At 30.7% G+C, this 10,346-nt stretch overlaps 2 protein-coding genes across 2 annotated transcripts; both read right to left on the bottom strand.

The window, feature by feature from the left end:
• Positions 1-505: 505 nt before the first annotated feature.
• Positions 506-1,354, bottom strand: LOC131649432 (uncharacterized). The gene has a single exon (XM_058919196.1). It carries the CDS (start codon positions 1,352-1,354, stop codon positions 506-508), a length of 849 nt encoding a protein of 282 aa, XP_058775179.1.
• A 1,589-nt stretch (positions 1,355-2,943) lies between these two features.
• On the bottom strand, positions 2,944-3,582 carry LOC131646331 (peamaclein-like). Its single transcript, XM_058916398.1, has 3 exons — positions 3,454-3,582; positions 3,297-3,327; positions 2,944-3,201 (listed from the first exon to the last, which is right to left on the bottom strand). The coding sequence occupies exons 1-3, from the start codon at positions 3,517-3,519 to the stop codon at positions 3,020-3,022; spliced, it is 279 nt and encodes a 92-aa protein (XP_058772381.1). The 5' UTR covers positions 3,520-3,582; the 3' UTR covers positions 2,944-3,019.
• Positions 3,583-10,346: the final 6,764 nt, after the last annotated feature.

The following is a 10,346-nucleotide window of genomic DNA, read 5'->3' as shown; positions in this document are numbered from 1 at the left end:
ATCATCAGAGTCAAACAGCTTGGTGCAGAGCATCTTCTTGTCTTATGACCTTGAAGAGCTTCTAAGCGTGATACCATGAGAACTTCAGTGCTTGTGCTTCTGATCTCAAGTTCTACTGATGCTTCCATAGACCCATGTTCTGATTCTGCTTGACCATCTTCTGATGTCTTGCCAGACCATGTTCTGATGTTGCATGCTGAACCTTCTGAGTCAGTGCTTCTTGCGTTGATTTTGTGCATACTCTTTATATAATTCCTGAAACGAAAATTTCATAGTATTAGAGTACCACATTATCTCATACAAAATTCATATCCTTGTTATCATCAAAACTAAGAATATTGATTAGAACAAATCTTGTTCTAACATATACATCTACGGAAGTTTCCCTATTATTTTTTTTAACAGACCAGAATAATATAGATCTAGCAGTAGAAGGAAAAACACATAAACACATAAACTAATACTTGACAAAAATTGATTATATCAAAATGTAAGAGTGCATACATTACACTTTGAAACTAGAGAATACATCAAAAGAACTGTCGCCACCTAAATCTATTGGTGGTTTCAGTTTTGACTTTTCCTTATTTGTTTCCTTCTCGATGTTCTTCAATCCTTCGAATTCGTGCATCCTATCAACAAAAAAATCCGGCCACGTCTCAACATCTTTGGTATGATGAAGCATCCATTCCGGTGACGTAGGTGGTTTGGGGCATCCCGGTTTCAAGTAAACTTGCACAAAGTGACTCGCTTTTGAATGCCATCCAATACACATGATGCGATCATTTGAATTTGTAGGCGGTGCGGTGCGGAGTGGGAAAAAGGTTTCATAAAAACCATAATGCGTCAAGTCAATGCCCACCATATCATAGGCACATGCAATACGATGTCCCATTTCCGGGATGAGTTGATGACGGACAACTGTATGGTTACCCTCTCCATTACAAAACAATGTTGAGACGACTCGGTAACCACAATTACCATCCCCCGCAACATCTATGATCCGCTCGATGTAAGGGTGCATAAAAATCGGCATCTCTTCAATTAATGGAATTTTTGAAGGACTATGCACCTCTTCGATAATTGGAATTTTTAGTGGAATAGGTATCGGAGGTGGTTTGCCTATGCGAGCTCCTTTATTTGAACTTTTTTGAGATTTAGGAGTCGGTGAGTCGGGAAAAATTTTATTGACATGCTCACAATAAGAAGGAGACCGTGTAGTCAAGTTGCCATTCGGTGTAGGCTTCAATTTCTTCGGATGACCCTTTGTCTTAACCAGTTGAGAGGACGGTTTCATGTCAGTTGTTTCGAGATATCTAATCTTACGCAATTGTTCTTTGATGTAGAGTTTCATGTTGTCATCGGCCTTCGAAAACCTCTCTTGTATCGCTTTCAATTCGAAAGTAATAGAGACATTCAATTTTTCTCCTTCGACGCAACCACCATCTTCAAAACTAAGTCTTTTCTAATGAGGGATAATAGTCATCTTTATGTACGAAAGCAACGTAACTTTTTTTTTTTGCAGAAAATTGATCCATAATGCGGGCAATGCAATGGATAAAGATGATTATTTACCTAAAATTCAGTCTTCTCTTGCTCCCATTGATTTGTTGCACCAAAAAGTTAGAGCTTTAGAGTAAAAAATGATTTTGATGAGTTAGGGTTTTTTAGGGTGGTGAGAGTGAGTGTTGAAGAAGAATTGTGACAATGGGGGAGTGATCTTGCTGGTTCAAACTATATCAGATGCTTACGTAGGTATATCTACGGAATATTCTGGCGCTAAGTCATTTCGTAGATGTACCTACAGAATAATCCCTGAACTCAATTTATTTGTAGTTTTTGACAACTTACACTAGTTTAAAATGCTTCCGTAGATACACTTACGGAAAAAACTAAATTTTTTGAAAAAAAAATACTTTCTGATGTACATTTACGAAAGCAGAGGACATAATTGAATTTTTGTCAGATGTCTAAGAAATCTAAAGGATGTAATGAGTTTTTTTTTTTGAGAGGTCACGTTAATTTCTTTCAATTCATTCACGTGGCACACGGTTTGAGACATGGCAACTTCAAGAACTTTTACTTTATTTTCTTTCAAAGTTGTTGTATATTTTTTTTCTTTTTAGTTTAAGTTTTTCTACCTTTTAAAATTATAGATTTAATTAAAATTTTGGCCCTTTTATTTTGTCTTTTTTTCGATTTTGGTTTTCCATTTTTAAAATTACAATTTTGGTCTCCATTTTGAATTTGTTATTGAAAAAAGGACTAAGATAAGGACAAATTTTACAGAAAAAGGTAAAATAGGGGAATGAAATTGCACAAAAAATTTTAAAAATGGATTAAAATAGTGATTTTTAAAATAGAGAGTTCAAAATCAATAAAAAACAAAATAGGGAGACTAAAGTTGCAATTAAGCCAAAATTATAATTGATTTTTTTTTATTTTATAATAAAAAGTTATTGATTAATAATTAAGTTTTAAGGAGGCTTCTAAAACGAGTATTTAAATTTCATAAAATATTTTTTTAAAAGTCATAATTTTAGTTTTTGAAGTTTTTAAGTTGTTTTAATTCAAAATAAATTAATAGTTTTAGTAATTTCAAAATAAATACATAATATTTTTTGACATAATTGCACCATAATTTTTTAAGTTATTTTATTATAACAAATTAATCATATAATTTTTTTAACAGTTTTGGTCTTTTAAGTTTTTATTAAAAAAAAATATTATCATTCACTACTATTATTTGACCAATATAATTCTACCCACCAAATATTTTTTACAACAATAACGATAACCCTTTGAAAATTACTATATTTTAAATTCTTTTATTTCATTATTTTAATTAAATCGTAATCACTTATTTGTCACTCTTATCTATTCATCTAGTTCCATTGAACATTAATAAACAAATAGCAACGTTTGCACGATCAATAACCTAGAAACAATTTTATTAATAATCAAATTACAGAGAAATGCATTCTCAGAGATTTATGCATGCATGAACAATACAAAAAAACTAAGGACACTTGGGTCCTCCTTTATCATTTTTCAAGTTATTATAACATGGACATTCTTCCTTGTTACCAGATGTTCCAGATGGAACACATAAACATTTTGCACAACAAATGTTACAATACTTTAAACATCTCTCCTTGTATGAACTTGCGGAACATCGCACATTACATGCTCCAGCACACTCTACAGATATAGAAACAAGATTTTAATGCTAAGCAATGTTGTATTTCTCATATAATTACTCAGAATATTGTTTAAAAAAATGCAAGAGTTCATACCATTAGGATGAACAGATCCTTCTCCACCAGCCTGTAGATTTTTATTTAAAAAATAAATAAACAGATGTTAGTATGAATAAACTCAGAATTATAAATCTTATATCTAGAATGAAAGGATATATTATTATTTTTAAACTAAATAAATCAAATCACTCACATAAACATCTTGGATCACAAAAGCTGTGACAACAATTAGAAGAAATGCATAAACTAATTTAGCCATAGTTGTTTGGTTGGTATTTTAATATTACTCTTGTTTTATACAAAGTTTCTCCTTAGAATTGAGAGTTATATAGAGGCAAATTTTAACACAGTACAATTAATCTTATTTATTATTTTCTTTTAATGTTGTGTTTATCTGGACGGGTTTTAATATAAGTCAAAAGAATATAACATTATATTATATGAAATTTGAAAAACTATACAATTAACAATAAATTGAAATATATGGACGGTGAGCCTTTAGTTTTCTATTTTCTAGGTATTTTTATGTTTGTTTTACAGTTTTTAGTTGACTTCTACTTTGATTGGTTTGTTTTTTCTAATTTCTTTTCTATTGTTATTTTTCCCTTTCTAGACTGTACTTTAGATGCTAATTTTTTTATTGAATCAGAAAATATTTTTTATATTTTTTATTTTTTTATTTATCGTTTTTAATATTTACTAAAATATATTTTGTTAGTATGTCAAATATACTTCTATATATTTATTTAATAGAGGTATTTGGATTATAAATTATAGATGATATACGTAAACAATTTTCTATTGATGTGGTTGGTTGTCCTATGTTTGTTTTATCTACTAAGTTGAAATTTCTTAAACATATCCATAAGTAATAGAACTAAGAGATATTTGAAAATATTCATCTGAACATCATTCAAACTATTAATGAAGTTAATAGGATACAAAGGTTAATTAATGGTGCATTTTACAATGATGATATTGGATTGGAGAAAACATCAATGCAACACATAACGCTTTTCATGACGAAACTTTCACGTCATCTAGAAAACCGAGGTTTTATTCCTAGGCGTGTCATATATATATATATATATATATATATATATATATATATATATATATATATATATATATATATATATATACATTAAAAAACAACTTGTTACTTTGATTTTTATAAACACCGAGATGGTATACCATTCAGAACATGCTTCGAATCCCAGCTAATGCACTTTATGTTTTAATTTGTTTACAACTATAAAGTAAATTATTTAACCCTTCAATTTCTTTTAGAAACCGAGGGATAAAATAATAAGATTTTAATATAAAACACTCGCTGAACAGATTTTACCCTAATACTATTTATTTGTAGTCGCCCCACGGTCGAATGCATCATTTCTTTAGGATGGATTGCAAAACTGAAAAAAATTGTTCTTCTACCATGAACAAAATAATTTTCAAGCTCTTGCAATCCATTTCAAACATTGGTGTCGCTGTTGTTGTTGTTGTTTAAGGTTTTGAACAACTATGATTTATTTCTAAAAGTCTCTACTGATGGATTGCAAGTGCTGAAAAAATATTTTCCAATTTTTGGAACAAACTCCTGATTAGAAGTTGGATGGTTTCCAAGAATGCAAATGATAGACGCTAGCAGAAGTAGTGATAATTATAGCATCAACAATCAATCTTCATGAAGGCGTGTCTGATATTCAAGACAGATCTCTACCACCTTGTATGGGACCCAGACATGTTGCATTTTTCATATTATGGGTAAACAATCTTGATATTCTGCGTAGATTTTTTACATACAATGTAATTTGATATGCTGGGTATACAATATAACCATTTAAAAAAATACTCTAACCCCTCGATTTTGTTTTAAAACCGAGGGGTTAGAAAATTATTTTTTATTTTTTTTATTTATCGTTTTTAAAATTTAGTAAAATATATTTTGTTTAATTTGTCAATATACTTCTATGTATTTATTTAATAGAGGTATTTGAATTATAAATTCTAGATGATATACGTAAATAATCGACTATTGATATTTAAAATACTGATGTGGTTGATTGTCCTATGTTTATTTTTTCTACTAAGTTGAAATTTCTAAACATATTCATAAGAATGGAACTAAGAGATATTTGACAATATTCATCTTAACGTCATTCAAATTACTAATGAAGTTAATGTAGCGGTGAAATTGGTGAGACTAAAGCCATGGGAAAGACTAAGCTCATTTGTTTTAAAATCAAAACTAATAAACTTATCAGATATTTGGATATGGAGGGTTTGTTATACAATGGGAAGGTTTTAAGAACCCCTCGTATCCATGGTATCTCATGGGAACCTCTTTGAAAATTTTATTGTTTTTGTGTACATCTATTTGAAAATGGATATGTGAACTTGTTTTAAAAAGAGTGTGCGGATAGAAAAAGAAGTTTTTGAAAGTGAGCTCGATAAGACATCGCATCTTAGGCCTTCATACTCCTTTTAAAGAAAGGAGAAGTCAGAGCTTCTTTAGTTCCCCTGGAAAAGGAAAATAAAAGGGGGCCAAAGTGGCCAAAATCGTTTTGGGTGTTGAGCTTTAACAATACTTAACAAGTTTTTAATAAAAAGGGACAAAGCTTTTAAAACAAAGGTCAATGGACTAAGATTAGTTTCACCGGGAATAATTCTCTTCTTAATACCAAGGTTTTAAAACAAATGGGTGGTTAAGTCTTAACAATACAAAATCAATAAAAAGGGGCCAAGCTTTAACAATACAAGGTCAATGGACTAAGAGTAGTTTTACCAGGAATAATTCTCCTCTTAGTGCCAAGGTTTCCAAACAAAAGGTTGGTTGAGCTTTAACAATACAAAACCAAGGGTGGGTTTAAAAAGGTTAAGCTTTAATAATACAAAACCATTTTTTAACAAGTGAAAAGCTTTAACAATACTTTAACATAAAGATAAAAGAGATTTGGAAAAGAATTTGAGTATCTTGACAATTTTAGTCAATACCATTCCCATTCCTTTGGATTTTCAACAAACAACTTAAGCATTCAATCAATGGATACCTCAAGTGTGTGTGTGTGTGTGTGTGTGTGTGTGTGTGTGTGTGTGTGAGAGAGAGATAAAATGTGTCACAAAAGACAAACAAGTAAGTAGGATAATCATAAATGATAATGAACAAGAATGTTTATACCTTTGCATGGATTCATATATGAATGAATGATGGATGATGAATATGAAACTCATGCATGTGGATTGAATAAACAAAGTATATACAAATGATAATACATGGAATAATAAGTACAAAAAATAAGGATGGAAATCAACAAGCATATGAACAAGTACAAAGGATAATTATCAAAGTAAACAAGTCACATTTAACATGAATAAACAAAGATCAAACTATTTTTGGAATTAGGGTTTTGAAATTATAGAGTTTTTAAATCAACACCTAAACCTAATTAATTTTTAATGATTTAAATACCGAATTCTAAAAGAGAATTGGTCTAAGGGTACATGGAAAAGTCAAGGACATGTTATCCTAACCCTAAACATATATTTACAAAAACACACAAAGTTAATTTGAAGAAAATATTCAAAAAAAGGAATGATTTTTATTGGTTTTTCAATACATAAAAGACATGTTTTTTGATTTAATTTTTAAAGGAAGTAAAATAAATATTTTTGGATTCTTAATTTATAACATGAAAATATACAACATAAATAAGAAGTACAAAAAAATTGGAGTAAAAAAGATCAATTTTACTATTTTAAATTATTTTTCAAAGTTGTAAAATAAATCAAAATAAACAAGTGATAAAAATAATGGTTTTGTGGTCACTAGGGCTTGAACCCACGCCCTTAAATTCACTTCTCAAAAGAAAGACCACTGGGCCATGCGCTTGGCCCAATCAAGGAATGACCTCACTTCAATACAAGGCAAAAAAAACTTGCAAAATTATGAAAAAAAAAATAAAATGCAAAAAGTCTGGGGCAAGGGGGATTCGAACCCCAGACCTAGAGGAGGTGCTAAGTACACACACTATGACCAACTGAGATGTCACAATGAATTCGTTAAGTAAATAACTCTATCATTATATTTTGAATTCATTTTTCAAACTGATGAATGGCGCCAAGGCCTTCATCTTCTTCCTCATGCCAAAACAACAACATCAACCATGGATGATTTCTAAACATCACCATTTCTTAATCTTTTTTAACAAAATAAGACCCTAACATGATCAACATCAAACCACGAACCTAATCATATAATTAACTAACATTTATTCATCCTAAAACATGTTAATTTCTAAAAAATGTGTATGAACCCTAAAAATAATTTTTCAAAATAAATTCTTAAGACACACAATCAAGCCCTAAGACCTTAGGGCTATTAACCCTCACATGATTCTGAATAGATTTGTAACAAGTTTCAATCAAATTGGTTCCTAAATGAATAAGTTCAAGTTTCAGAAATATGCCTCTGAACTGAGGATCGATTTCAACAATGGAGTTGTTCCAGAGTTGTGCTAAGGATCTGGATAGCTTCCCTAACCTCCAAATATGCTGACTGAATGCTTAGAATGAATTGAACACCTCTAGAACTTCAAACCTGATAGTACCTACAAAACTAGAAATGTGAAATGGTGGATTTGATTCCAGGTGTTACAGATGTGTTTTGATGATTAGGATAACTTATATGTCTGATATGGAAGGTTTTTGGATAGTTTTTTTGGGTTGAAATCATCTGTGTAGCTCTATACTACTTCAAGTACAAGTATGGAGTGTAAAAATGGAATTTGTTGAAATGGAGCTACATGTTCTAAATGATGGTTTGGATAGCTTCTATTTGATGTATAGAAGCTATCTGAAGTGTTAGTTTGGTAGGTTTGTGTTTGATTTAAGTTTTCGAAGGTTAAGACCTTTATGACATGAAAATGGAAGTGAAAATGGTGTTTTTTTTGTTATAAGGGTTTTAAGAGGTTGTGGAAGTGGTAGACAGCTTCTAAATGATATTTATAAGTTGTTTGAAACCTTGGTTGACACCCAGAATTGATGGAACTCGAATTCACTAGAAAAATGCAAAGATAAGAAAAATGAGAATTTCAAGTGAGGTATGACTTGGAGAATTCTGGTGTGTTCGATGCCAAGAGAAATGCTCTCTATTTATAGGCATAAATTAGGATTTGTGGGTGAAGGAATATCAGAAATTTGGGCTCCCATGTAATAGTTGTACCCTTTTACTTGTTTGTGAAGAAAGGAGAAAGTTATGGTTTCAATGGAGGGTAAAAGGCTTCAAGCATGCTCGTGTGACTTTGTTCTGAACATTAGAGGTTTGCTTGTGGTATTTAACTTGCTTTTGCTGCAGAGGCAACATGGGAGAGGCTCAAGACAAGTTGACTTAGCATAAAGCAATGCTTTTCTAAATGAAAGTGGTGACTTTTATACACAAATGGCATGAAACTTGGATAATGTTTAGAACACATGGACCATATCTCAAAAGAGTGTGTAATATTCTAAGTTTGGTGCCTTGAACAAGTTATAGAGGCTATCCTTTGAAGATTCTTTCAGATTTTGAACAAATTCAACCTTTGTTCTTCATGTTCTTCTTCATTTTCAAGTGCTCATGGAGCCATATTGACTAAATCATATCTCATAGCTCAAGCCATGAAATTTCATGCTATTGGTCTCTTTGGAAAACCCTTTCTACATACTTCAATTCACTTGTTAAAAGTTTCCTCAAACTCTTTTGGGATCATGGAGAAAAATGGTCATAAAGTTAGGAAAAATTCAAGTGAAAACACTTAAAAAATTTCTAAGTTTTTTTGAACATAATCTTCATAACTCCATATCTCTCAAAATAATCATTTTTGATGAAACCTTGAGATGAGACAAAGTTGTTTAATTGATTAAGATCTACAAATTTCATGTTGGGAGACTTTTGAGTTTGTAGGTGAAATTTAAAGTTCCCAAAATGAGATCAAAATCACTTAAAAACCCTAATTTTGACTTTTGTTGACTTTTTGATTCTTGATAAATTTTATTGACTTTTCTTGGTCAAATGTCTTCAATAGACATATGATGATTTGAATCCTTAAAAGGTCTCCTCTTCAAATGAATGATATGAATGGATTATAATGTTTATTTGGATGACTTTGAATCATGGTTTGAGTCTTGGAGGCATGTCCGGATTAAAAGTCAACCCTCTAGTGGAATTACGTCAAAATCCTAATTTGGGGTCTCAGGTGATCTTGAAAGTGATTGATCTTGAATTGAGTCATCCTTGGACTTGAATATTGATGAGAAAATTCTTTGAATCATAGGAGAATATTGAACTTCCTTATGGGCCTCAAAACCCTAATTTGCTCAGTCTCCTCTTTAATCAATCTCTTGTTGGGACACAAGCAACAAGCAACAATTTTTTGTATTTTTTGGTTAGCATATGATATGCATGATGATAATGATGATCCTAATATTTAGAAATATGGTGGGATCTCAGTGGTCAAAAATTGGGGTACAACAGCTAACAGGATACAAAGGTTAATTAATGATGCATTTTACAATGATGATATTGGATTAGAGGAAAAATGCTCAACTTGTGTTAGATAATACATTGAATATGTAAGAATAATTTTGGAGGAACAAATTAAGAAATAAGTGGTTTAAGGATGGCGATAGAAAGACAAAGTTTTTTCGTAACATAGTAAAATTGAGATATGATATTAACAAAATTACTCGACTGGTACATGGAAATATATTTTAGAGGAGTCAAACATGGAGCAGTTTCTTACTAATCTCGATTCAATCAATGTGACTTTGATACCTAAACAACATGAAACAGGTTCTTTAAAGTAGTATATATCTTATGCGCTTGCAAATATTCAATTAAAAATCATCACTATTATCATTGCACACATGTTGACATCTTAACTCCTAAAATTGTTTCTGAACACCAAATAGGCTTCATTAGGGGTAGACATATTGATGAGTGTATATATTGGGACTACTTTAGAAGTCATTATATGTTGGACAAAAAATTTTTTAGAGGTAGTATGACTTTGAAGATTAACATCATAAAAGCCTTTGATATTTTAGATT

This window comes from Vicia villosa, linkage group LG2 (assembly GCF_029867415.1).
Source record: "Vicia villosa cultivar HV-30 ecotype Madison, WI linkage group LG2, Vvil1.0, whole genome shotgun sequence".
NCBI classification, from domain to species: domain Eukaryota; kingdom Viridiplantae; phylum Streptophyta; class Magnoliopsida; order Fabales; family Fabaceae; genus Vicia; species Vicia villosa.
The sequence above is the reverse complement of the archived record's forward strand: the minus strand, read 5'-3'. Positions and strand labels throughout refer to the sequence as shown.

What these genes read in the sequence shown, in the direction of transcription:
- LOC131646331 (XM_058916398.1), bottom strand. Translation starts at nt 3,519, where the DNA reads ATGGCTAAATTAGTTTATGCATTTCTTCTAATTGTTGTCACAGCTTTT. An exon ending in TTGTGATCCAAGATGTTTAT is followed by an intron (nt 3,328 to 3,453) that starts GTGAGTGATTTG and finishes AAAAATCTACAG; the next exon opens with GCTGGTGGAGAAGGATCTGT. An exon ending in AGGATCTGTTCATCCTAATG is followed by an intron (nt 3,202 to 3,296) that starts GTATGAACTCTT and finishes CTATATCTGTAG; the next exon opens with AGTGTGCTGGAGCATGTAAT.
- LOC131649432 (XM_058919196.1), bottom strand. Translation starts at nt 1,354, where the DNA reads ATGAAACTCTACATCAAAGAACAATTGCGTAAGATTAGATATCTCGAA.